The sequence below is a fragment of the Oncorhynchus nerka genome, unplaced genomic scaffold, assembly GCF_034236695.1.
Source record: "Oncorhynchus nerka isolate Pitt River unplaced genomic scaffold, Oner_Uvic_2.0 unplaced_scaffold_948, whole genome shotgun sequence".
Taxonomy (NCBI): domain Eukaryota; kingdom Metazoa; phylum Chordata; class Actinopteri; order Salmoniformes; family Salmonidae; genus Oncorhynchus; species Oncorhynchus nerka.
In genome coordinates, this window is record NW_027040367.1 from 195926 (window position 1) to 220177 (window position 24252).

At 46.9% G+C, this 24252-nt stretch overlaps 1 protein-coding gene and 1 long non-coding RNA gene across 2 annotated transcripts in view; both read right to left on the minus strand.

Annotated features, from left to right (window-relative positions):
- Positions 1 to 14586, minus strand: part of LOC135570673 (collagen alpha-1(XIV) chain-like) — a 128182-nt gene extending 113596 nt beyond the window's left edge. The window contains exon 1 of the mRNA XM_065016633.1: positions 14487 to 14586. Within this exon, the coding sequence (XP_064872705.1) occupies positions 14487 to 14586 (100 nt within the window). The remainder of the gene's footprint in view (positions 1 to 14486) is intronic.
- LOC135570674 (uncharacterized) overlaps positions 1 to 24252 on the minus strand; it is a 241397-nt gene that overhangs the window by 176824 nt on the left and 40321 nt on the right. The gene's annotated exons all lie outside the window — the stretch shown is intronic.

Below are 24252 nucleotides of genomic sequence, written 5' to 3' on the forward strand. Positions count from 1 at the left end.
GGCTCTGTAGTCTCATCAGACTCCTCTCTCTCTCTATGTAGCCTCATCAGACTCTCTCTCTCTCTCTCTTAGCCTCATCAGACTCTGGTCTCTCTCTCTGTAGGCTCATCAGACTCCTCTCTCTCTGTAGCCTCATCAGACTCCTCTAAACTCTCTCTGGAGCCTCATCAGACTCCTCTCTCTCTCTGTAGCCTCATCAGACTGGTTAAACTCTCTCTCTCTCTGTAGCCTCATCAGACTCCTCTCTCTCTCTGGAGCCTCATCAGACTCCTCTCTCTCTCTAGAAGGCTCATCAGACCCTCTGGGCCTCATCAGACTGTCTCTCTCTCTGTAGCCTCATCAGACTCCTCTCTGGGCTCTCTCTCTGTAGCCTCATCAGACTCCTCTCTCTGGGCTCTGGTTAGCCTCATCAGACTCCTCTCTCTCTGTAGCCTCATCAGACTCCTCTCTCTCTCTGTCTGGAGCCTCATCAGACTCCTCTGAGCTCTCTCTATGTAGCCTCATCAGACTCCTTAAACCTGAGCTGGGCTCTGGTTAGCCTCATCAGACTCTGGTTAAACTCTCTCTATGTAGCTCATCAGACTGGTCTAAACTCTCTCTCTGGTTAGCCTCATCAGACTCTTCTCTCTCTCTGTAGTCTCATCAGACTCTGGTTCTCTCTCTGTAGCCTCATCAGACTCCTGAGCTGGGCTCTGGTTAGCTCATCAGAAGGCCTCTCTGTAGCTCATCAGACTCCTCTAAACTCTCTCTATGGTAGCCTCATCAGACTGGTTAAACCCTGAGCTGGGCTCTGTAGCCTCATCAGACTCCTCTCCTCTCTCTGGGCTCTCACTTAGCTCTCTGGAGCCTCATCAGACCCTCTCTGGGCTCTGTTAGCCTCATCAGACTGGTCTAAACCCTCTCTCTGTTAGCTCATCAGACTCCTCTCTCTCTCTCTCTCTCTGTAGTCTCATCGTAGCAGAGAAAGTGTTCATGATTATTTCATTTAAAACAACAATCAAACAAAATAACAAAACGAAAGCGCACAGTTCTGTCAGGCAGAAACACTAAACAGAAAACAAGATCCCACAAAACCCAAAAGGAAAATTACAACTTATATGTGATCCCCAATCAGAGACAACTTTATTTTATCTTTATTTAACTAGGCAAGTCAGTTAAGAACAAATTCTTATTTTCAATGATGGCCTAGGAACAGTGGGTTTACTGCCTGTTCAGGGGCAGAACCACAGATTTGGGCTTGTCAGCTGTCAGGATTTGAACTTGCAACTGGGCTTTCGGTTACTAGTCCAACGCTGGTTAACCACTGAGCTGGGCTACTTGCCGCTGTCAAGGCTGATAGACAGCTGCCTCTGATTGGGAACCACACACTGACCAAAAACAAAGAAATAGAAAACATAGACTTTCTGGTTAGCTGTCAGAAGGCTGACCTAACCAAACATAGAGAATAATAGGGCTCTAAGGTCAGGGCTGTCAGAAGTAGCCTCATCAGACCCTCTCTGGGCTCTGGTTAGCCTCATCAGTCCCATCATAATATAGTGTTCTGTGTCATGTTGCTATGATCTGTGTCCTACCTTATTCCCTTTCTAATGCACTACCCACGAGCTGGGCAGGGTCCGAGCTGGTCAGGGTCTGGCTAAACCCTGAGCTGGGCTGTGGTTAGCTGTCAGGAGGCTGGTTAAACCCTGAGCTGGGCTGTGGTTAGCTGTCAGAAGGCTGGTTAAACCCTGAGCTGGGCTCTGGTTAGCTGTCAGAAGGCTGGTTAAACCCTGAGCTGGGCTCTGGTTAGCTGTCAGAGACTGGTTAAACCTGGGAGCTGGGCTGTGGTTAGCTGTCATGAACTGGTCTATAAATATAAAAGCTGGGCTCTGGTTAGCTGTCTCCAGGCTGGTTAAACCCTGAGCTGGGCTGGTTAAACACACAGCTGTCAGAAGGCTGGTTAAACCCTGAGCTGGGCTCACACAGCTGTCAGAAGGCTGGTTAAACCCTGAGCTGGGCTGTGGTTATGTCAGGAGGCTGGTTAAACCCTGAGCTGGGCTCTCAAGCTGTCAGAGGCTGGTTAAACTCTGAGCTGGGCTGTGTGTTAGCTGTCAGAAGGCTGGTTAAACCCCTGGGCTGTGAGCTGGGCTGCGTGTGTGTGCTGTCAGTGGCTGGTTAAACCCTGAGCTGGGCTGTGGTTGCGTGTCGTGGCTGGTCTAAAAACCCTGAGCTGGGCTGGAGTTAAGGAAAGAGGTCATTATGGAGTTAATAAGCTGGGTCTTATGGAGTTAATAAGGAAAGAGTCATTATGGAGTTAATAAGGAAAGAGGTCATTATGGAGTTAATAAGGAAAGAGTTCATTATGGAGTTAATAAGGGCTGTGGTTAGCTGTCAGGAGGCTAATAACCCTGAGCTGGGCTCATTAGCTGTCAGAATAAGGAAACCCTGAGCTGGGCATTATGGAGTTAATGTCAGGAAAGAGGTCAAACCCTAGCTGGGCTCTGGTTAGCTGTCAGAGGCTGGTTAAACCCTGAGCTGGGCTCTGGTTAGCTGTCATTAAGGCTGTTAATAAGGAAAGCTGGGCCATTTTGGAGCTTAATAAGGAAAGAGGTCAACCCTTGAGCTCTCTGGTTAGCTGTCTCTATGTTCTGGTTAAACCCTGATGGGCTTTGGTTAGCTGTCAGAATGGTTAAACACCTGAGCTGGGCTGTTAGCTACAATCCAGCTGGGCTCTGGTTAGGGTTAAAAGGTTTAACCCTGAGCTGGGCTTTGGTTATTTTCAGAAGGGGTTCCTGTTCCATTCACAGTGGAGCACTGTCAGCTGTCAGGCTGGTTAAACCAGAGTGATGTGTTGTGTTGGAGAAGCTGCATCCGGGTGGGCTTTCAGCTGTCAATATTTCTGGTTAAACCTTGAGCTGGGCTCTGGTTAAAAAGGCTGGTTAAACCCTGAGCTGGGCTGTCAGGTTGCAACACTGTAACAGAACAGGGAGTAAACCCTGAGTGGGCTAAATATGTTCTGTCAGGGCTGGATTTAAGTTCTGAGCTGGGCTTGTTACAAGACTCAATATCAACCCTGATCGGCTCTTTAGCTGTCAGGATGGTCAATTTGGGCTGAATGAAGGCTGGTTAAACCAATGAGCTGGGCTTGGTTAGCTTCCATTTGGTTTGTAGTTAAACCCTGAGCTGGGCTCTGTCAAGCTGCAGGAGGCTGGTTAAACTACTACTAGTGATCACTGCCTGGTTAAACCACAGGCTCACTGTCCTGGGAGGCTGGGCTCTCAGAAGGCTGGTTAAACCCTGAGCTGGGCACACAAGGTTAGCTGTCAAACTGGTTAAACCCTGAGCTGGGCTCTGGTTAGCTCCCCTCAAAAGGCTGGTCCCTGAGCCAATGACCCAGCTGGGCTCAATTTCTAACAAAAACAATAACAGTCTCTCCCCTGTCATGGCTGGTTAAACCCCCTGAGCTGGGCTCTGGCTCCCAGAAGGCTGGTTAAACCTCCCTGGGCTCCCCCCTCCCTCAGGGCTGGTTAAACTCCTGAGCTGGGCTCATGGCTCTGCTGTCAAAAGGCTGGTTAAACCCTGAGCTGGGCTAGGGTCCTGTCAGAGGCTCTGGTCAAAACCCTGAGCTGGGCTCTATTAGGGAATAGGCTGGTTAAACCCTGAGCTGGGCTAGTGGTTAGCTGTCATACAGGAAACCCTAGCTGGGCTTTGGGACTGTCAGATCATTTCTGGTTAAACCCTGGGCTGGGCTGACATTGTGCTGTCAGAAGGCTGGTTAAACCCTGATGGGCTCTGGTTAGCTGTCAGAACATAGTTTAAACCTGGCTGGGCTAACTATTACAACTGTCAGAAGGTGGTTAAATGATATGGGCTGTGGTAACTGTTATAACTGGTTAAACCCTGATATGGGCTGTGGTTAACTATCACAGGCTGGTTAATGTGGGCTAATATATAGCTGTCAGTATAACTATGTTCAGCTGTTATAACAATGTGTAATATATATGGCAGTATAACTCTGTCAGAACAATGTGTAATATATAGCTGGCAGTATAACTATTACAACAATGTGGTAAATATAGCTGGGCTCTATAACTATCAACAATGCTGGTAATATATATGGGCTGTGGTAAGCTGTTACAACAATGTGTAATATGAGCTATGGCAGTATAACTATTATAACTGGTTAAATATATGGCAGTATTAGCTCTGTCAGAACTGGTTAATATATATGGGCTGTGGTAACTATCACAACAATGGTAATATATATGGCTGTATAACTATTATAACTGGGTAGACTATATATGGCAGTATAACTCTGTTACAACAATGTGTAATATAAATGGCATATAACCATTACAACAATGTGTCCAATATATATGATCCTATAACTATTACAACAATGTGTAATATATATGGCAGTATAACTATTACAACAATGTGTAATATATATGGCAGTATAACTCCAACAATGTATTAAATCATATTAATATGGCTGTACACACACACACACACACACACACACAAACACACACAAACAAGGATAACTCTGTTACAACAATGTCCTGATACCAATGACAGTATAACTCTTTACAAAAACAATAACAGTCTCTATATTGTCTCCCTATAACTCTCCCCCCTCCCTTCCAACAATGTGTAATAATCTGCAAAACTATCAACAACACTGTGTACAAATAGGCAGTATAATAGTTATTCAACAGATGTCTCTCTGATGAGGTGTCAAACTAACAACAATGTGTAATCAAAATGGCAGTATTCCCTTTATAGGGTCCCTCATAGGCTCTGGTCAAAAGTAGTGCAGTATAACTATAGGGAATAGGGTCCCTATATCTGGTCAAAAGTAGTGCACTATTATAGGGAATTAGGGTCCCTCATAGGCTCTGGTCAAAAACTAGTGCATAACAATGTGGGAATAGGGTATATGGTCTCTATCAAAAGTAGTTACAACAATAGGGAATAGGGTCCCCATAGGGCTCTGGTAAAATTACAGTGTAATATATATGGCTGTCCCCATAACTCTTATAACAATAGTGCACTATTAGGGAATACGGTCCCCATAGGGCTCTGTATAACTCTGTTAAAAGTAGTGTACAATGTGTAATATATTTGGGACAGATAACTATTACAACAATGTGTGGCTGCCATATGTGCAGTAGCAGTTATAACAGATGAAAACAATGGAACATATATATATGGCAGTATAACTATTACAACAATGTGTAATATATATGTCAGTATAACTATTATAACAATGTGTAATATATATGGCAGTATAACTCTGTTACAACAATGTGTAATATATATGGCAGTATAACTATTACAACAATGTGTAATATATATGGCAGTATAACTATTACAACAATGTGTAATATATATGGCAGTATAACTCTTATAACAATGTGTAATATATATGTCAGTATAACTATTATAATAATGTGTAATATATATGGCAGTATAACTATTACAACAATGTGTAATATATATGGCAGTATAACTCTGTTATAACAATGTGTAATATATATGGCAGTATAACTATTACAACAATGTGTAATATATATGGCAGTATAACTATTATAACAATGTGTAATATATATGGCAGTATAACTATTATAACAATGTGTAATATATATGGCAGTATAACTATTACAACAATGTGTAATATATATGGCAGTATAACTATTACAACAATGTGTAATATATATGGCAGTATAACTATTACAACAATGTGTAATATATATGGCAGTATAACTCTGTTACAACAATGTGTAATATATATGGCAGTATAACTATTATAACAATGTGTAATATATATGGCAGTATAACTATTATAACAATGTGTAATATATATGGCAGTATAACTATTATAACAATGTGTAATATATATGGCAGTATAACTCTGTTACAACAATGTGTAATATATATGGCAGTATAACTATTATAACAATGTGTAATATATATGGCTGTATAACTATTATAACAATGTGTAATATATATGGCAGTATAACTATTACAACAATGTGTAATATATATGGCAGTATAACTCTGTTACAACAATGTGTAATATATATGTCTGTATAACTATTACAACAATGTGTAATATATATGGCAGTATAACTCTGTTATAACAATGTTAATGAAATAGCAAGGCTACATCAACAACATGTTGTAACTGATACTATTTCAGTACTAGGTAAAGACTGTAGATCTGGGACTGGTGAGTTGTGGTTGTGTTGACCATATGGTGTTGATGATTACAGTGTGGAGTGCTGCCAACACTCAGACTTAATCTGCACTGAAACTAAACTCAGAACACTCTGTTGTTCAATCAGCTGGAGATTAAGAGGGAATTTCAAGACTTCTGTTCCCACGGGGATGAAATGAAATCTCGAACAAACACTTGAATCTGAATGTCAGTTTAGGAAGTAGGAAGTAGGAAGTAGGAAATAGGAAGTAGGACGTAGTGGTAAAAGTGCTGTACCGCAGCTATAATTTAACACATGACTCACAGCCTTGGTAACGAGCTATAGAGGCTACAGTACATTTCTATATATTTCCATTCCAACCTCAGGGATAAAGTGTACAACTATCTGATGTATGCCCACAGTGATGACAAACCAATCCTAATACACTCATCATCATCATCAGTAATGTGTAATCTGACACCACAGTGACCAGACACCCATTTGATGTGAATGCAGCCATATGATTACCTTTCTGTGGTATAAATCCCACATTATTATCCCATGTCTATATCAGCCAGCAGGCCAGCCAGGCCAGGACTATCTGTGGGTGAAGGGACAAGGCAGTGTCCTCTTCCTGGTCGGATCAGATGCAATGTCACCCAGGAGAACTCTACGGCTCCGGTCCAAATGGCTCCCTTTTCATTTTGTAGTGCACTATTTCTGACCAGGGCCCATAGGGATCTGGTCAAAAGTAGTGCACTATATAGGGAATAGGGTGCCATTTGGGATGCAGTCATCTCTATACAGTCTCTCTGACGAGCAGCCATCTCTCTTTATCAGTTTAGCCTTTCCTCTGACTGAGGAGCAGCCATCTCTCTCTATTAGCTCAGCCTTTCCTCTGACTGAGGAGCAGCCATCTCTCTCTATCAGCTCAGCCTTTCCTCTGACTGAGGAGCAGCCATCTCTCTCTATCAGCTCAGCCTTTCCTCTGACTGAGGAGCAGCCATCTCTCTCTATCAGCTCAGCCTTTCCTCTGACTGAGGAGCAGCCACCTCTCTCTATCAGCTCAGCCTTTCCTCTGACTGAGGAGCAGCCATCTCTCTCTATCAGCTCAGCCTTTCCTCTGACTGAGGAGCAGCCATCTCTCTCTATCAGCCCAGCCTTTCCTCTGACTGAGGAGCAGCCATCTCTCTCTATCAGCTCAGCCTTTCCTCTGACTGAGGAGCAGCCACCTCTCTCTATCAGCCCAGCCTTTCCTCTGACTGAGGAACAGCCATCTCTCTCTATCAGCTCAGCCTTTCCTCTGACTGAGGAGCAGCCATCTCTCTCTATCAGCTCAGCCTTTCCTCTGACTGAGGAGCAGCCATCTCTCTCTATCAGCTCAGCCTTTCCTCTGACTGAGGAGCAGCCATCTCTCTCTATCAGCTCAGCCTTTCCTCTGACTGAGGAGCAGACACCTCTCTCTATCAGCTCAGCCTTTCCTCTGACTGAGGAGCAGCCATCTCTCCCTATCAGCTCAGCCTTTCCTCTGACTGAGGAGCAGCCATCTCTCTCTATCAGCTCAGCCTTTCCTCTGACTGAGGAGCAGCCACCTCTATCAGCTCAGCCTTTCCTCTGACTGAGGAGCAGCCATCTCTCTCTATCAGCTCAGCCTTTCCTCTGACTGAGGAGCAGACACCTCTCTATCAGCTCAGCCTTTCCTCTGACTGAGGAGCAGCCATCTCTCTCTATCAGCTCAGCCTTTCCTCTGACTGAGGAGCAGACACCTCTCTCTATCAGCTCAGCCTTTCCTCTGACTGAGGAGCAGCCATCTCTCCCTATCAGCTCAGCCTTTCCTCTGACTGAGGAGCAGCCACCTCTATCAGCTCAGCCTTTCCTCTGACTGAGGAGCAGCCATCTCTCTCTATCAGCTCAGCCTTTCCTCTGACTGAGGAACAGCCACCTCTATCAGCTCAGCCTTTCCTCTGACTGAGGAACAGCCATCTCTCTCTATCAGCTCAGCCTTTCCTCTGACTGAGGAACAGCCATCTCTCTCTATCAGCTCAGCCTTTCCTCTGACTGAGGAGCAGCCATCTCTCTCTATCAGCTCAGCCTTTCCTCTGACTGAGGAACAGCCATCTCTCTCTATCAGCTCACCCTTTCCTCTGACTGAGGAGCAGCCATCTCTCTCTATCAGCTCAGCCTTTCCTCTGACTGAGGAGCAGCCACCTCTATCAGCTCAGCCTTTCCTCTGACTGAGGCACAGACACCTCTCTCTATCAGCCCAGCCTTTCCTGTGTGTGTGTGTCTGTTTTATTATCGTTGTGGGTACCAGAAGTCCTCACAAGGATAGTAAAACAAGTACAATTAAATGATGACAATAACCATGGCTATTTCCATGACAATAATAGTTACCAAAAATGTCATCGTCACACCCCTAGTGTGTGTTCACTGTCTCTCTGTCTCTGGCTCAATGTCTCTCTGTCTCTGTCTTTCTGGCTCACTGTCTCTCTGTCTCTGGCTCACTGTCTCTCTGTTTCTCTGTCTCTCTGTCTCTGGCTCACTGACTCTCTGTCTCTGGCTCACTGACTCTCTGTCTCTGGCTCACTGTCTCTCTGTTTCTCTGTCTCTCTGTCTCACTGTCTCTCTGTCTCTGGCTCACTGACTCTCTGTCTCTGGCTCACTGTCTCTCTTGCTCACTGTCTCTCTGTTTCTCTGTCTCTCTGTCTCTCTGTCTCACTGTCTCTGGCTCTCTGGCTCTCTGGCTCACTGTCTCTGGCTCTCTGGCTCTGGCTCACTGTCTCTCTTGCTCACTGTCTCTCTTAATCACTGTCTCTCTTGCTCACCGTCTCACTGTCTCTCTGTCTCTGGCTCACTGGCTCATTGGCTCACTGGGTCTCTGGCTCACTGGCTCTCTGCATCTGGCTCACTGTCTCTCTGCCTCTGCCTCACTGGCTCACTGTCTCTCTGGCTCACTGTCTCTCCGGATAACTGGCCCTCTGCCTCTGGCTCACTGGCTCTGCCTCTGGCTCACTGGCTTACTGTCTCTCTGGCTCATTGGCTCTCTGGCTCATTGGCTCTCTGCCTCTGGCTCACCGTCTCTCTGTCTCTGGCTCACTGGCTTACTGTCTCTCTGGCTCACTGGCTCACTGGCTCGCTGCCTCTGGCTCACAGTCTCTCTGTCTCTCTGTCTCTGGCTCACTATCTCACTGTCTCTCTAGCTCATTGGCTCACTGTCTCTCTGGCTCAATGTCTCTCTGGCTTACTGTCTCTCTGATTCAATGTCTCTCTGATTCAATGTCTCTCTGGCTCACTGCAATGAGGACAGACATCTCTGAACCTACACACCACTGTCCCTCTGCCATACCAGGCGGTGATGCAACCGGTCAGGATGCTCTCGATGGTGCAGCTGTAGAACTTTTTGAGGATCTGGGGACCCATGCCAAATCTTCTATTTTTCTCTCTCTCTCACAGTCTGCCAGTCCACTTGTTAGGCTAGCTGGGGCGTCATCACTCTCATGAGACCAGAGAACTTTTAAGAATTTTCCCTTCAGTCGGGTCCTTACTGTTCTGACACCCCCGCAAAACTATAATATTCCCAGTAAGCAAAATGACGTCTAGAAGACGTATTTTCCAGTACGCTGAAAAGGCATCTTTTCCGGATATTGAAAAATAGGTATTTTCCGGAAGTTGAAATTCATCCCTCCCTCCTCTCTGGACCTCTAGTGTTCTGGCCTCCAGAGTGTCAGCCCAGCACAGACCCGTTATCAGGCCTCTCTGTCCTCTGCTATTACCCAGCGTTCTAATAGCTGGGTAATATGTGACTGCCACGACCTCTGACCCCTGAAGGGTTTTACTGCAGGCCCAGACAAAGACCTGCTCCGAGGCAGCTTTAACTAGCTCCAGTATGTGTGTGTGTGTGTGTGTGTGTGTGTGTGTGTGTGTGTGTGTGATAGAGGCCTGCCCAGAGCCTGCCCAGAGCAGTTTTAACTAGCTCCAGTGTGTGTGTGTGTGTGTGTGTGTGTGTGTGTGTGTGTGTGTGTGTGTGTGTGTGTGTGTGTGTGTGTCTGTGTCTGTGTGTGTGTATGTGTGTGTGTGTGTGTGTGTGTGTGTGTGTGTGTGTGTGTGTGTGTGTGTGTGTGTGTGTGTGTGCGTGCCTGCCTGCCTCCCTGCCCAGAGCAGTTTTAACTAGCTCTGAGCCGGGGGTCTCAAATCAATTGCTTTGGAGATGTTAGGACAGGATGTTACACCTCTCTCTCCTCCCTCTCTCGCCCCTCTCTCGTCCCTCTCTCTTCCCTTTCTCATCCCTCTACCCTCGCAGATAATCATCCTTCCTTCCTGTCTGTCTTCACAGACACACAACAACAAGTCCTGAGCCCATGTCATTGCTGAGCAGCGTGAAATCAAAGTGACTGGGTCCTATTTGATATGTTGTAGAGATGTACACCTAGACCTGCTCTCTGTTAATACTATACATCTCTCAGTTTGAATGGAGGAAAGCACCGTAAACAACTCCCCATCAACCTTAGCTAATGATCATATTTGATGGACAGTTGAGAAGCATATCTATTGGTTTCTATCAGGCATTCAGTTTGGCCCCTGTCCCAGAGGAGATGTGGTTTCTATCAGGCATTCAGTTTGGCCCCCGTTCCAGAGGAGATGTGGTTTCTATCAGGCATTCAGTTTGGCCCCCGTCCCAGAGGAGATGTGGTTTCTATCAGGCATTCAGTTTGGCCACCGTCCCAGAGGAGATGTGGTTTCTATCAGGCATTCAGTTTGGCCCCCGTCCCAGAGGAGATGTGGTTTCTATCAGGCATTCAGTTTGGCCCCCGTTCCAGAGGAGATGTGGTTTCTATCAGGCATTCAGTTTGGCCCCCATCCCAGATGAGATGTGGTTTCTATCAGGCATTCAGTTTGGCCCCCGTCCCAGAGGAGATGTGGTTTCTATCAGGCATTCAGTTTGGCCCCCGTCCCAGAGGAGATGTGGTTTCTATCAGGCATTCAGTTTGGCCACTGTCCCAGAGGAGATGTGGTTTCTATCAGGCATTCAGTTTGGCCCCCGTTCCAGAGGAGATGTGGTTTCTATCAGGCATTCAGTTTGGCCACCGTCCCAGAGTAGACGTCAAAGGGAAGAGAATGTCCCCGTCCCAAATGGTACTCTGTTCCTTTTATAGGATCTAGTGGTGAAGTCATCAGCCAACAGTCCAGTCCAACTCACTGTTGGGATGTAGTGGTGGAGTCATCAGCCAATAGTACCAGTCCAACTCACTGTTGGGATCTAGTGGTGGAGTCATCAGCCACTAGTACCAGTCCAACTCACTGCTGGGATCTAGTGGTAGAGTCATCAGCCAATAGTACCAGTCCAACTCACTGTTGGGATCTAGTGGTGGAGTCATCAGCCAATAGTACCAGTCCAACTCACTGTTGGGATCTAGTGGTAGAGTCATCAGCCAATAGTACCAGTCCAACTCACTGTTGGGATCTAGTGGTAGGAGTCATCAGCCAATAGTACCAGTCCAACTCACTGTTGGGATCTAGTGGTGGAGTCATCAGCCAATAGTACCAGTCCAACTCACTGTTGGGATCTAGTGGTGGAGTCATCAGCCAATAGTACCAGTCCAACTCACTGTTGGGATCTAGTGGTGGAGTCATCAGCCAATAGTACCAGTCCAACTCACTGTTGGGATCTAGTGGTAGTGTCATCAGCCAATAGTACCAGTCCAACTCACTCTTGGGATCTAGTGGTGGAGTCATCAGCCAATAGTACCAGTCCAACTCACTGTTGGGATCTAGTGGTGGAGTCATCAGCCAATAGTACCAGTCCAACTCACTGTTGGGATCTAGTGGTAGTGTCATCAGCCAATAGTACCAGTCCAACTCACTCTTGGGATCTAGTGATGGAGTCATCAGCCAACAGCCCAGTCCAACTCACTGTTGGGATCTAGTGGTGGAGTCATCAGCCAATAGTACCAGTCCAACTCACTGTTGGGATGTAGTGGTGGAGTCATCAGCCAATAGTACCAGTCCAACTCATTGGGATCTAGTGGTGGAGTCATCAGCCAATAGTACCAGTCCAACTCACTGTTGGGTTCTAGTGGTGGAGTCATCAACCAATAGTACCAGTCCAACTCACTGTTGGGATGTCGTGGTAGAGTCATCAGCCAATAGTACCAGTCCAACTCACTGTTGGGATCTAGTGGAGGAGTCATCAGCCAATAGTACCAGTCCAACTCACTGTTGGGATCTAGTGGTTGAGTCATCAGCCAACAGCCCAGTCCAACTCACTGTTGGGATCTAGTGGAGGAGTCATCAGCCAATAGTACCAGTCCAACTCACTGTTGGGATCTAGTGGTGGAGTCATCAGCCAATAGTACCAGTCCAACTCACTGTTGGGATCTAGTGGTAGTGTCATCAGCCAATAGTACCAGTCCAACTCACTGTTGGGATCTAGTGGTGGAGTCATCAGCCAATAGTACCAGTCCAACTCACTGTTGGGATCTAGTGGTAGTGTCATCAGCCAATAGTACCAGTCCAACTCACTGTTGGAATCTAGTGGTAGTGTCATCAGCCAATAGTACTAGTCCAACTCACTGTTGGGATCTAGTGGTTGAGTCATCAGCCAATAGTACCAGTCCAACTCATTGGGATCTAGTGGTGGAGTCATCAGCCAATAGTACCAGTCCAACTCACTGTTGGGATCTAGTGGAGGAGTCATCAGCCAACAGCCCAGTCCAACTCACTGTTGTGATCTAGTGGAGGAGTCATCAGCCATTAGTACCAGTCCAACTCACTTTTGGGATCTGGTGGTAGAGTCATCAACCAATAGTACCAGTCCAACTCACTGTTGGGATCTGGTGGTAGAGTCATCAGCCAACAGCCCAGTCCAACTCACGGTTGGGATCTGGTGGAGAAGTCATCAGCCAATAGTACCAGTCCAACTCACTGTTGGGATCTAGTGGAGGAGTCACTAGCCAACAGCCCAGTCCAACTCACTGTTGGGATCTAGTGGTGGATTCATCAGCCAATAGGCAGGACAGAACAGAACATCTGGACCCGAAGCCAGTTCCTCTGCTGATGTTAAACTCTTCCCCTCTAATCAAGGACTGATTTCGAGCTGAGACGCCCAGTTGTCCTGACCTCCAGACTCAGGTTGTAACACCCCTGGTCTAGAACTTTACTGAGCAGTAAGGCCTTTCTGAAAATAACTCAACATTTAACATAGTGATGGATACAGAGGGTTATTCCTCCAACGATAATACCACAGATGTTCAAACGACACCCCAAATCACTTGCCCCCTTACTGAGTAGTGACCTCAACCCACAAACCCACATTCCATTCGTACCCTATAATAACATGGACCCTACCAAGGCATCAACCTCTCTATATACGCCATGGTTTGACTAACAGCAGAAATGTCAGAGGGAGTGACTTTCAATACTTTAAAAACAATCATTATAATAACACATAATCACCAGTATAAGTTGAAGAGTCTGCCTGCCACATCGAAATTGTTGTGTGTCTTTTTGGCTAGATTGCGACCCTGATCCCTCCCCGTCCATCCAGCCAACCTGCATATTATGCTAAACAGATCAGAGTTAAATAGAACACTGCCAACATTCTAGAACCCATAAAGACCAAAGCAAAGGCATTCCGTCCTACTCTCACATTTAATGGAAAAGAGGGTCAAATATTTCACAGTGATAAAAAGGAGCATTTTGTCCGCCAACCGAACAACCAGACAGATATTCAAAGCCAGCTTGTGGAGAGAGAGAGAGAGAGAGAGAGAGAGAGAGAGAGAGAGAGAGAGGGAGAGAGAGAGGGGGAGAGAGAGAGAGAGAGAGAGAGAGAGAGAGAGAGAGGGAGAGAGAGAGAGAGAGAGAGAGAGAGAGAGAGAGAGAGAGAGGGAGAGAGAGGGAGAGAGAGGGAGAGAGAAGAGAAAGAGGAGAGAGAGGGGAGAGAGAGAGGGAGAGAGAGGGCAGAGAGGGAGAGAGAGAGAGAGAGAGAGAGAGAGAGAGAGAGAGAGAGGGGAGAGAGAGAGGGAGAGAGAGGAGAGAGAGAGGGAGAGAAAGGGGAGAGAGAGAGGGAGAGAGGGGAGAGAGAGAGGGAGAGAGAGGAGAGAGGGAGAGAGAGAGAGGGAGAGAGAGAGAGAGAGAGAGACAGAGACAGAGACAGAGACAGAGAGAGAGCGAGAGAGAGAGACTGCATTATATTTAGTACTTTACCCACTGTCTTGCAGTGACATTAACAGTCTAGTGACAGCCAGCCAAACCAGGCAACCAGCCAGACCACCAGCCATCTAGCTAAACAGCCAGCCAGCCAGTCAGTCTTACCTCCAGATATCTCGTTGATCTCCTCAGTCCCTCCGGTGTCATCAAGTCTCAGAGGAAGAGATCCATTAAAACAATGTGCCCTCTCCCCCTCTCCCCTCATTCACTCTAGAGGGCAGAGACCCCAACCTTACAGTGAAGAGATCCATTAAAACCTCCCTCCCATTAAAACCCTCATCCAGGTCTTCAGCTGAGGCACAGAGAGATCCATTAAAACCCTCATTCACTCTAGAGAAATACATGAAAACCCTCATTCACTCTAGAGGGCAGAGACCCCAACCTTACAGTGAAGAGATCCATTAAAACCCTCATTCACTCTAGAGGGCAGAGACCCCAACCTTACAGTGAAGAGATCCATTAAAACCCTCATTCACTCTAGAGGGCAGAGACCCCAACCTTACAGTGAAGAGATCCATTAAAACCCTCATTCACTCTAGAGGGCAGAGACCCCAACCTTACAGTGAAGAGATCCATTAAAACCCTCATTCACTCTAGAGGGCAGAGACCCCAACCTTACAGTGAAGAGATCCATTAAAACCCTCATTCACTCTAGAGGGCAGAGACCCCAACAACCTTACAGTGAAGAGATCCATTAAAACCTGAAGGCTCTGAAGAGATCTGCTCTTTCAACAACCACTCCTCCTCTCCCCTCACAGCACACAAAGTCACGATGCCAGGCCAGCCAGACAGCATTCAATGGAATCTACTTTAGTAGTGCCCCTGTCAGGTTTCAGATAGAACCTCCAGATTTGGGGAGGAGGGCATTGACATGTTATTGAATGTATAAAAAGGTACTTATTCATTCCAGAATACATGTAGTTTAATGTTTTGTATTTATACTGTTTGTATAAGAACGTTTTTTTCTTCAAAAGCAATGCTATGAATGTGAAGTTTCTATCTAAGGTCATTTTACTATTCAGAAATTAGTGGAACAAAATGACACAGAACCAGTCTGTTACATACTGGCATACTATAAGTGGAACAAAATGACATAGAACCAGTCTGTTACATACTGGCATACTATAAGTGGAACAAAATGACATAGAACCAGTCTGTTACATACTGGCATACTAAAAGTGGAACAAAATGACACTGAACCAGTCTGTTACATACCGGCATGCTATAAGTGGAACAAAATGACATAGAACCAGACTGTTACATACCTGCATACTATAAGTGGAACAAAATGACATAGAACCAGTCTGTTACATACCGGCATGCTATAAGTGGAACAAAATGACATAGAACCAGTCTGTTACATACCGGCATACTATAAGTGGAACAAAATGACACAGAACCAGTCTGTTACATACCGGCATACTATAAGTGGAACAAAATGACATAGAACCAGTCTGTTACATACTGGCATACTAAAAGTGGAACAAAATGACACTGAACCAGTCTGTTACATACCGGCATGCTATAAGTGGAACAAAATGACATAGAACCAGACTGTTACATACCTGCATACTATAAGTGGAACAAAATGACATAGAACCAGTCTGTTACATACCGGCATGCTATAAGTGGAACAAAATGACATAGAACCAGTCTGTTACATACCGGCATACTATAAGTGGAACAAAATGACATAGAACCAGTCTGTTACATACCGGCATGCTATAAGTGGAACAAAATGACATAGAACCAGTCTGTTACATACCGGCATACTATAAGTGGAACAAAATGACATAGAACCAGTCTGTTACATACCGGCATACTATAAGTGGAACAAAATGACACAGAACCAGTCTGTTACACACTGGCATACTATAAGTGGAACAAAATGACATAGAACCAGTCTGATACATACCGGCATACTTCCCTTGTAGTGCTCTGCTCTGCTGGTTCCCTCTCACAGCTAGAACCCTGACGTGGTACTCCTTCATGGCATCAAAGTCCTGGATCACAACTTTATGGTCCCCCTTGGAAACGCGCAGCTCCTTGTACTCTTCGCCTGTTGGAGATTGGAGAGAGAAATCAGGGTGGGGACCAGGTGTGCGTCCAAAACGCCATCCTTTTCCCCATATCAGGGTGGGGACCAGGTGTGCGTCCAAAACGCCATCCTTTTCCCCATATCAGGGTGGGGACCAGGTGTGCGTCCAAAACGCCATCCTTTTCCCCATATCAGGGTGGGGACCAGGTGTGCGTCCAAAACGCCATCCTTTTCCCCATATCAGGGTGGGGACCAGGTGTGCGTCCAAAACGCCATCCTTTTCCCCATATCAGGGTGGGGACCAGGTGTGCGTCCAAAACGCCATCCTTTTCCCCATATCAGGGTGGGGACCAGGTGTGCGTCCAAAACGCCATCCTTTTCCCCATATCAGGATCATAGACTAGATGAGCAGATGGTATCGGTGGGACAGAACGTAAATTACAAATCATTTGTAGACCGCAAATTGACCGCAGGAAGCCCAAACTAATGTGACCCCACCAGATATAATGTTTGACGAAAACATAATCACTTCAAACCTTGTTTACATTTGTATGTGATAACACGTCTTCCTGTTAATGTGTGGGAACACTTAGGAACATACCTCTCCAAAATTAAAATCACCTGGAGCTGATTTTTTTGCAGTATTTTATATCCAACAATAGAACATGTCAAATACAAAAATAAAAAAGACCTGGTTGGATAAATAAAAGCAGGTGTTGAGGAACCCTATATAGGGCATCATAGGGCTCTGGTCAAATGTAGTGCCCTATAAAGGGAAGAGAGTGCCATTTGGGATGCAGACTCAGATAAGCGTTCCAATGCATCACTTTCCCATTCAAGCTTTTCCAGGAGTCTCAATGGCCAGGCTGTTGTGTGAAGCAGTGCACTATGGGGATTCTTGTGGTGGTAAGGCTCTGGGGGAGGGGGGGGGTGGGGACAACCTTAAGTGATCCCTCACAGCTTAAGCCGCACACCTCAACATCGTCTCTAAAGCTTAAGGACAGGTACACATGAGACACATATCTTATCTTTGAAACATTTGGGGTCTGGATCTTTCTGCCCTGAGGCTCTGCTCATTATGAAATCTACTACGAATGCAAACGCTCAAATATCAGAAATTACACATTTCTTTACCGAAACCGAGACCTTTTCCTTCCCCCGTCATATTCAGGTGAATCGTGGTCAACCACAAATCCAGACAAAGTTGAATCATTTCAGATCCATTTAGTCAGTTAACCCATTTTGAGTAAGTGCATTTAAGAGTAAATTGTTTTCCATTTGTTTAGCCAAACTTCATTTGCATAAACGATCTTAGTTGCCAGTCGGCCAACATGCTGGGGCTTGATCTCAGGACCTCTACTCTCTCCTCCTGTCCTGTCTCCTTTTATCTTCTCTTCTCCTCCCCTGTCCACTCCTCTTCCTCCTCTCCTCTCCTCGTCCTCTTCTTCTCTCCACAAGCCACACGTACGGCTCCACTTTCAGTTCCCTCAGCAGTAAAATAGCTCCGAGCTTCAGCAGTTCACATTATTGACCAATTAGGATGATTTAAATCCTACAGGCCTGACCGATCAATAGGAAGAGACTAACCCTGCTTAATCAGCAGCACTTTCACACAGAACACTGCCGAAGGATGGGGTTGGATGTGTTAAATCAGGAGAGGAAGGGAGAGAGGGGGAGAGAGAGGGGGAAGGGGGGGAGAGAGGGGGAGAGAGAGGGGGAAGGGGAAGGGAGAGAGGGGGAGAGAGAGGGGGAGGGAGGGAGAGAGGGGAGAGAGAGGGAGGGAGAGAGGGGGAGAGAGAGGGGGGGGAGAGGGGAGGGGGAGGGAAGGGAGAGAGGGGGAGGGAAGGGGGAGGGGGAGAGAGGAGGGGAGAGAGGGGGGAGAGAGGGGGAGAGAGAGGGGGAGAGAGAGGGGGAGAGAGAGAGGGGGGAGAGAGGGGGAGAGAGGGGGAGAGAGGGAGGGGGAGAGAGAGGGGGAAGGGAAGGGAGAGAGGGGAGAGAGAGGGAGGGGAGAGAGAGGGGGAAGGGAAGGGAGAGAGGGGAGAGAGAGGGGGAGAGAGGGAGACAGGGGAGAGAGGGGAGAAGAGGGGGAGAGGGAGGAGAGAGAGGGGGAGAGAGGGGGGAGAGAGGGGGGAGAGAGGGGGAGAGGGGGAAGGGAGAGGGGGAGAGAGGGGGAGAGAGGGGAGAGAGAGGGGGAGAGAGGGAGAGAGAGGGGGAGAGAGAGGGGGAGAGAGAAGGAAAGGGGGAGAGAGAGGGGAGAGGGGAGAGAGGAGAGAGGGGAGAGAGGGGTGAGAGGGGGAGAGGGGAGACAGGGGGAGACAGGGGCGAGAGAGGGTGCGAGAGGGGAGAGGGAGGAGAGCGGGTGAGAGAGGGGAGAGGGAGAGAGAGAGAGAGAGAGAACAGAGGAGGGAGATTTATGGGATAGATCTAGCATCTAGAGACAGAGAGAAAGAGAGAAAACAGAGGAGGGAGATTTAGGGGATGGATCTAGCATCTAGAGACAGAGAGAGAGAGAGAGAGAGAGAGAGAGAGAGAGAGAGAGAGAGAGAACAGAGGAGGGAGATTTAGGGGATGGATCTAGCATCTAGAGACAGAGGGAAAGAGAGAGAACAGAGGAGGGAGATTTAGGGGATGGATCTAGCATCTAGAGACAGAGAGAGAGGGAGAGAGAGAGAGAGAGAGAGAGAGAGAGAGAGAGAGAGAACAGAGGAGGGAGATTTAGGGGATGGATCTAGCATCTAGAAGTGATGACTCAGCAGATTAATGCTGAAGCACCAACAGGAAACGATCAAGATCAGAGAAATTGCACTTTTAATTAAAGGGTATTAGACATCTGGAAATGGAAACCAGTCTAATGTAAACTTTTGTATCAAACAAATGGCAAAAGGAAATCATTATAATGTAACCATAACCAATGTGTCAAAATACACTGAGAGTACAAAACATTAATAATGGACACTGGGCTAGGAGAATGGTCTCTCTCCCAGTCACTATGATAAACAGTGGACACTGGGCTATGAGAATGGTCTCTCTCCCAGTCACTATGATAAACAGTGGACACTGGGTTAGGTGAGTGGTCTCTCTCCCAGTCACTATGATAAACAGTGGACACTGGGCTATGAGAATGGTCTCTCTCCCAGTCACTATGATAAACAGTGGACACTGGGCTAGGAGAATGGTCTCTCTCCCAGTCACTATGATAAACAGTGGACAATAGGCTAGGAGAATGGTCTCTCTCCCAGTCACTATGATAAACAGTGGACAATAGGCTAGGAGAATGGTCTCTCTCCCAGTCACTATGATAAACAGTGGACACTGGGCTATGAGAATGGTCTCTCTCCCAGTCAGTATGATAAACAGTGGACACTGGGCTAGGAGAATGGTCTCTCTCCCAGTCACTATGATAAACAGTGGACACTGGGCTAGGAGAATGGTCTCTCTCCCAGTCACTATGATAAACAGTGGACACTGGGCTAGGAGAATGGTCTCTCTCCCAGTCACTATGATAAACAGTGGACACTGGGCTATGAGAATGGTCTCTCTCCCAGTCACTATGATAAACAGTGGACACTGGGCTATGAGAATGGTCTCTCTCCCAGTCACTATGATAAACAGTGGACACTGGGCTATGAGAATGGTCTCTCTCCCAGTCACTATGATAAACAGTGGACAATAGGCTAGGAGAATGGTCTCTCTCCCAGTCACTATGATAAACAGTGGACACTGGGTTAGGTGAGTGGTCTCTCTCCCAGTTACTATGATAAACAGTGGACACTGGGCTATGAGAATGGTCTCTCTCCCAGTCAGTATGATAAACAGTGGACACTGGGTTAGGTACTTAGCTACTGTATGCTGCTCTGTACCATCACTCATTCATATATCCTTATGTACATATTCCTTATCCCCTTACACTGTGTATAAGACAGTAGTTTTGGAATTGTTAGTTAGATTACTTGTTGGTTATCACTGCATTGTCGGAACTAGAAGCACAAGCATTTCGCTACACTCGCATTAACATCTGCTAACCATGTGTATGTGACAAATAAAATTTGATTTGATTTGATTTGATCCCTGACCGCTGGCTACGTCCCTTCTGTCTTCAAGAGAGCGAGAGTTGCACCCCTTCTGAAAAAACCTACACTCGATCCCTCCGATGTCAACAACTACAGACCAGTATCCCTTCTTTCTTTTCTCTCCAAAACTCTTGAACGTGCCGTCCTTGGCCAGCTCTCCCGCTATCTCTCTCAGAATGACCTTCTTGATCCAAATCAGTCAGGTTTCAAGACTAGTCATTCAACTGAGACTGCTCTTCTCTGTATCATGGAGGCCCTCCGCACTGCTAAAGCTAACTCTCTCTCCTCTGCTCTCATCCTTCTAGACCTATCGGCTGCCTTCGATACTGTGAACCATCAGATCCTCCTCTCCACCCTCTCCGAGTTGGGCATCTCCGGCGCGGCCCACGCTTGGATTGCGTCCTACCTGACAGGTCGCTCCTACCAGGTGGCGTGGCGAGAATCTGTCTCCTCACCACGCGCTCTCACCACTGGCGTCCCCCAGGGCTCTGTTCTAGGCCCTCTCCTATTCTCGCTATACACCAAGTCACTTGGCTCTGTCATAACCTCACATGGTCTCTCCTATCATTGCTAATGCAGACGACACACAATTAATCTTCTCCTTTCCCCCTTCTGATGACCAGGTGGCGAATCGCATCTCTGCATGTCTGGCAGACATATCAGTGTGGATGACGGATCACCACCTCAAGCTGAACCTCGGCAAGACGGAGCTGCTCTTCCTCCCGGGGAAGGACTGCCCGTTCCATGATCTCGCCATCACGGTTGACAACTCCATTGTGTCCTCCTCCCAGAGCGCTAAGAACCTTGGCGTGATCCTGGACAACACCCTGTCGTTCTCAACTAACATCAAGGCGGTGGCCCGTTCTTGTAGGTTCATGCTCTACAACATCCGCAGAGTACGACCCTGCCTCACACAGGAAGCAGCGCAGGTCCTAATCCAGGCACTTGTCATCTCCCGTCTGGATTACTGCAACTCGCTGTTGGCTGGGCTCCCTGCCTGTGCCATTAAACCCCTACAACTCATCCAGAACACCGCAGCCCGTCTGGTGTTCAACCTTCCCAAGTTCTCTCACGTCACCCCGCTCCTCCGCTCTCTCCACTGGCTTCCAGTTGAAGCTCGCATCCGCTACAAGACCATGGTGCTTGCCTACGGAGCTGTGAGGGGAACGGCACCTCAGTACCTCCAGGCTCTGATCAGGCCCTACACCCAAACAAGGGCACTGCGTTCATCCACCTCTGGCCTGCTCGCCTCCCTACCACTGAGGAAGTACAGTTCCACGCGCAGCCCAGTCAAAACTGTTCGCTGCTCTGGCCCCCAATGGTGGAACAAACTCCCTCACGACGCCAGGACAGCGGAGTCAATCACCACTTCCGGAGACACCTGAAACCCCACCTCTTTCAGGAATACCTAGGATAGGATAAAGTAATCCTTCTCACCCCCCCCCCCTCCCTTAAAAGATTTAGATGCACTATTGTAAATAATAAACAGTGGACACTGGGTTAGGTCAGTGGTCTGAACAGGAATAGTATTATACCTCATTAGACCCAACAGAAATAGTATTATACCTAATTAGACCCAACAGGAATAGTATTATACCTCATTAGACCCAGAGACAGAGAGCTCCACAGGAATATTACTATACCTCATTAGACCCAGAGACAGAGAGCTCAACAGGAATAGTATTATACCTAATTAGACCCAACAGGAATAGTATTATACCTCATTAGACCCAGAGACAGAGAGCTCCACAGGAATATTACTATACCTCATTAGACCCAGAGACAGAGAGCTCAACAGGAATAGTATTATACCTAATTAGACGCAACAGGAATAGTATTATACCTCATTAGACCCAACAGGAATAGTATTATACCTCATTAGACCCAACAGGAATAGTATTATACCTCATTAGACCCAACAGGAATAGTATTATACCTCATTAGACCCAACAGGAATAGTATTATACCTCATTAGACCCAACAGGAATAGTATTATACCTCATTAGACCCAACAGGAATAGTATTATACCTCATTAGACCCAACAGGAATATTATTATACCTCATTAGACCCAACAGGAATAGTATTATACCTCATTAGACCCAACAGGAATAGTATTATACCTCATTAGTCCCAGAGACAGAGAGCTCAACAGGAACAGTATTATACCTCATTAGACCCAACAGGAATAGTATTATACCTCATTAGACCCAACAGGAATAGTATTATACCTCATTATAACCAGAGACAGAGAGCTCAACAGGAATAGTATTATACCTCATTAGACCCAACAGGAATAGTATTATACCTCATTAGTCCCAGAGACAGAGAACTCAACAGGAACAGTATTATACCTCATTAGACCCAACAGGAATAGTATTATACCTCATTAGACCCAACAGGAATAGTATTATACCTCATTAGAACCAGAGACAGAGAGATCAACAGGAGACCAGGCAGGCTGATGGCTGATACAAACCCAGGGTTTGACACTAACATTTTTAGCCACCTGTCCTTCAGACATGTAGGACATCATGTTGACATGTCAGAAAGCTCAAGTCACTTGAAAAACAGGTCTGTAACACCATGGGCCAGAAAGGTGATGCCAGGAGCCAATTCACCTTCATTATTATCACTGGTATTGTCAGTGGAAGGCTGCTGGTCTCACTGGTATTGTTAATGGAAGACTGCTGGTCTCACTGGTATTGTCAATGGAAGGCTGCTGGTCTCACTGGTATTGTTAATGGAAGGCTGCAGGTCTCACTGGTATGGTCATTGGAAGGCTGCTGGTCTCACTGGTATTGTCAATGGAAGGCTGCTGGTCTCACTGGTATTGTCAATGGAAGGCTGCTGGTCTCACTGGTATTGTCAATGGAAGGCTGCTGGTCTCACTGGTATTGTCAATGGAAGGCTGCTGGTCTCACTGGTATTGTCAATGGAAGGCTGCTGGTCTCACTGGTATTGTCAATGGAAGGCTGCTGGTCTCACTGGTATTGTCAATGGAAGGCTGCTGGTCTCACTGGTATTGTCAATGGAAGGCTGCTGGTCTCACTGGTATTGTCAATGGAAGGCTGCTGGTCTCACTGGTATTGTCAATGGAAGGCTGCTGGTCACTGGTATTGTCAATGGAAGGCTGCTGGTCTCACTGGTATTGTCAATGGAAGGCTGCTGGTCTCACTGGTATTGTCAATGGAAGGCTGCTGGTCTCACTGGTATTGTCAATGGAAGGCTGCTGGTCTCACTGGTATTGTCAATGGAAGGCTGCTGGTCTCACTGGTATTGTCAATGGAAGGCTGCTGGTCTCACTGGTATTGTCAATTGTCACTGGTATTGGAAGGCTGCTGGTCTCACTGGTATTGTCAATGGAAGGCTGCTGGTCTCACTGGTATTGTCAATGGAAGGCTGCTGGTCTCACTGGTATTGTCAATGGAAGGCTGCTGGTCTCACTGGTATTGTCAATGGAAGGCTGCTGGTCTCACTGGTATTGTCAATGGAAGGCTGCTGGTCTCACTGGTATTGTCAATGGAAGGCTGCTGGTCTCACTGGTATTGTCAATGGAAGGCTGCTGGTCTCACTGGTATTGTCAATGGAAGGCTGCTGGTCTCACTGGTATTGTCAATGGAAGGCTGCTGGTCTCACTGGTATTGTCAATGGAAGGCTGCTGGTCTCACTGGTATTGTCAATGGAAGGCTGCTGGTCTCACTGGTATTGTCAATGGAAGGCTGCTGGTCTCACTGGTATTGTCAATGGAAGGCTGCTGGTCT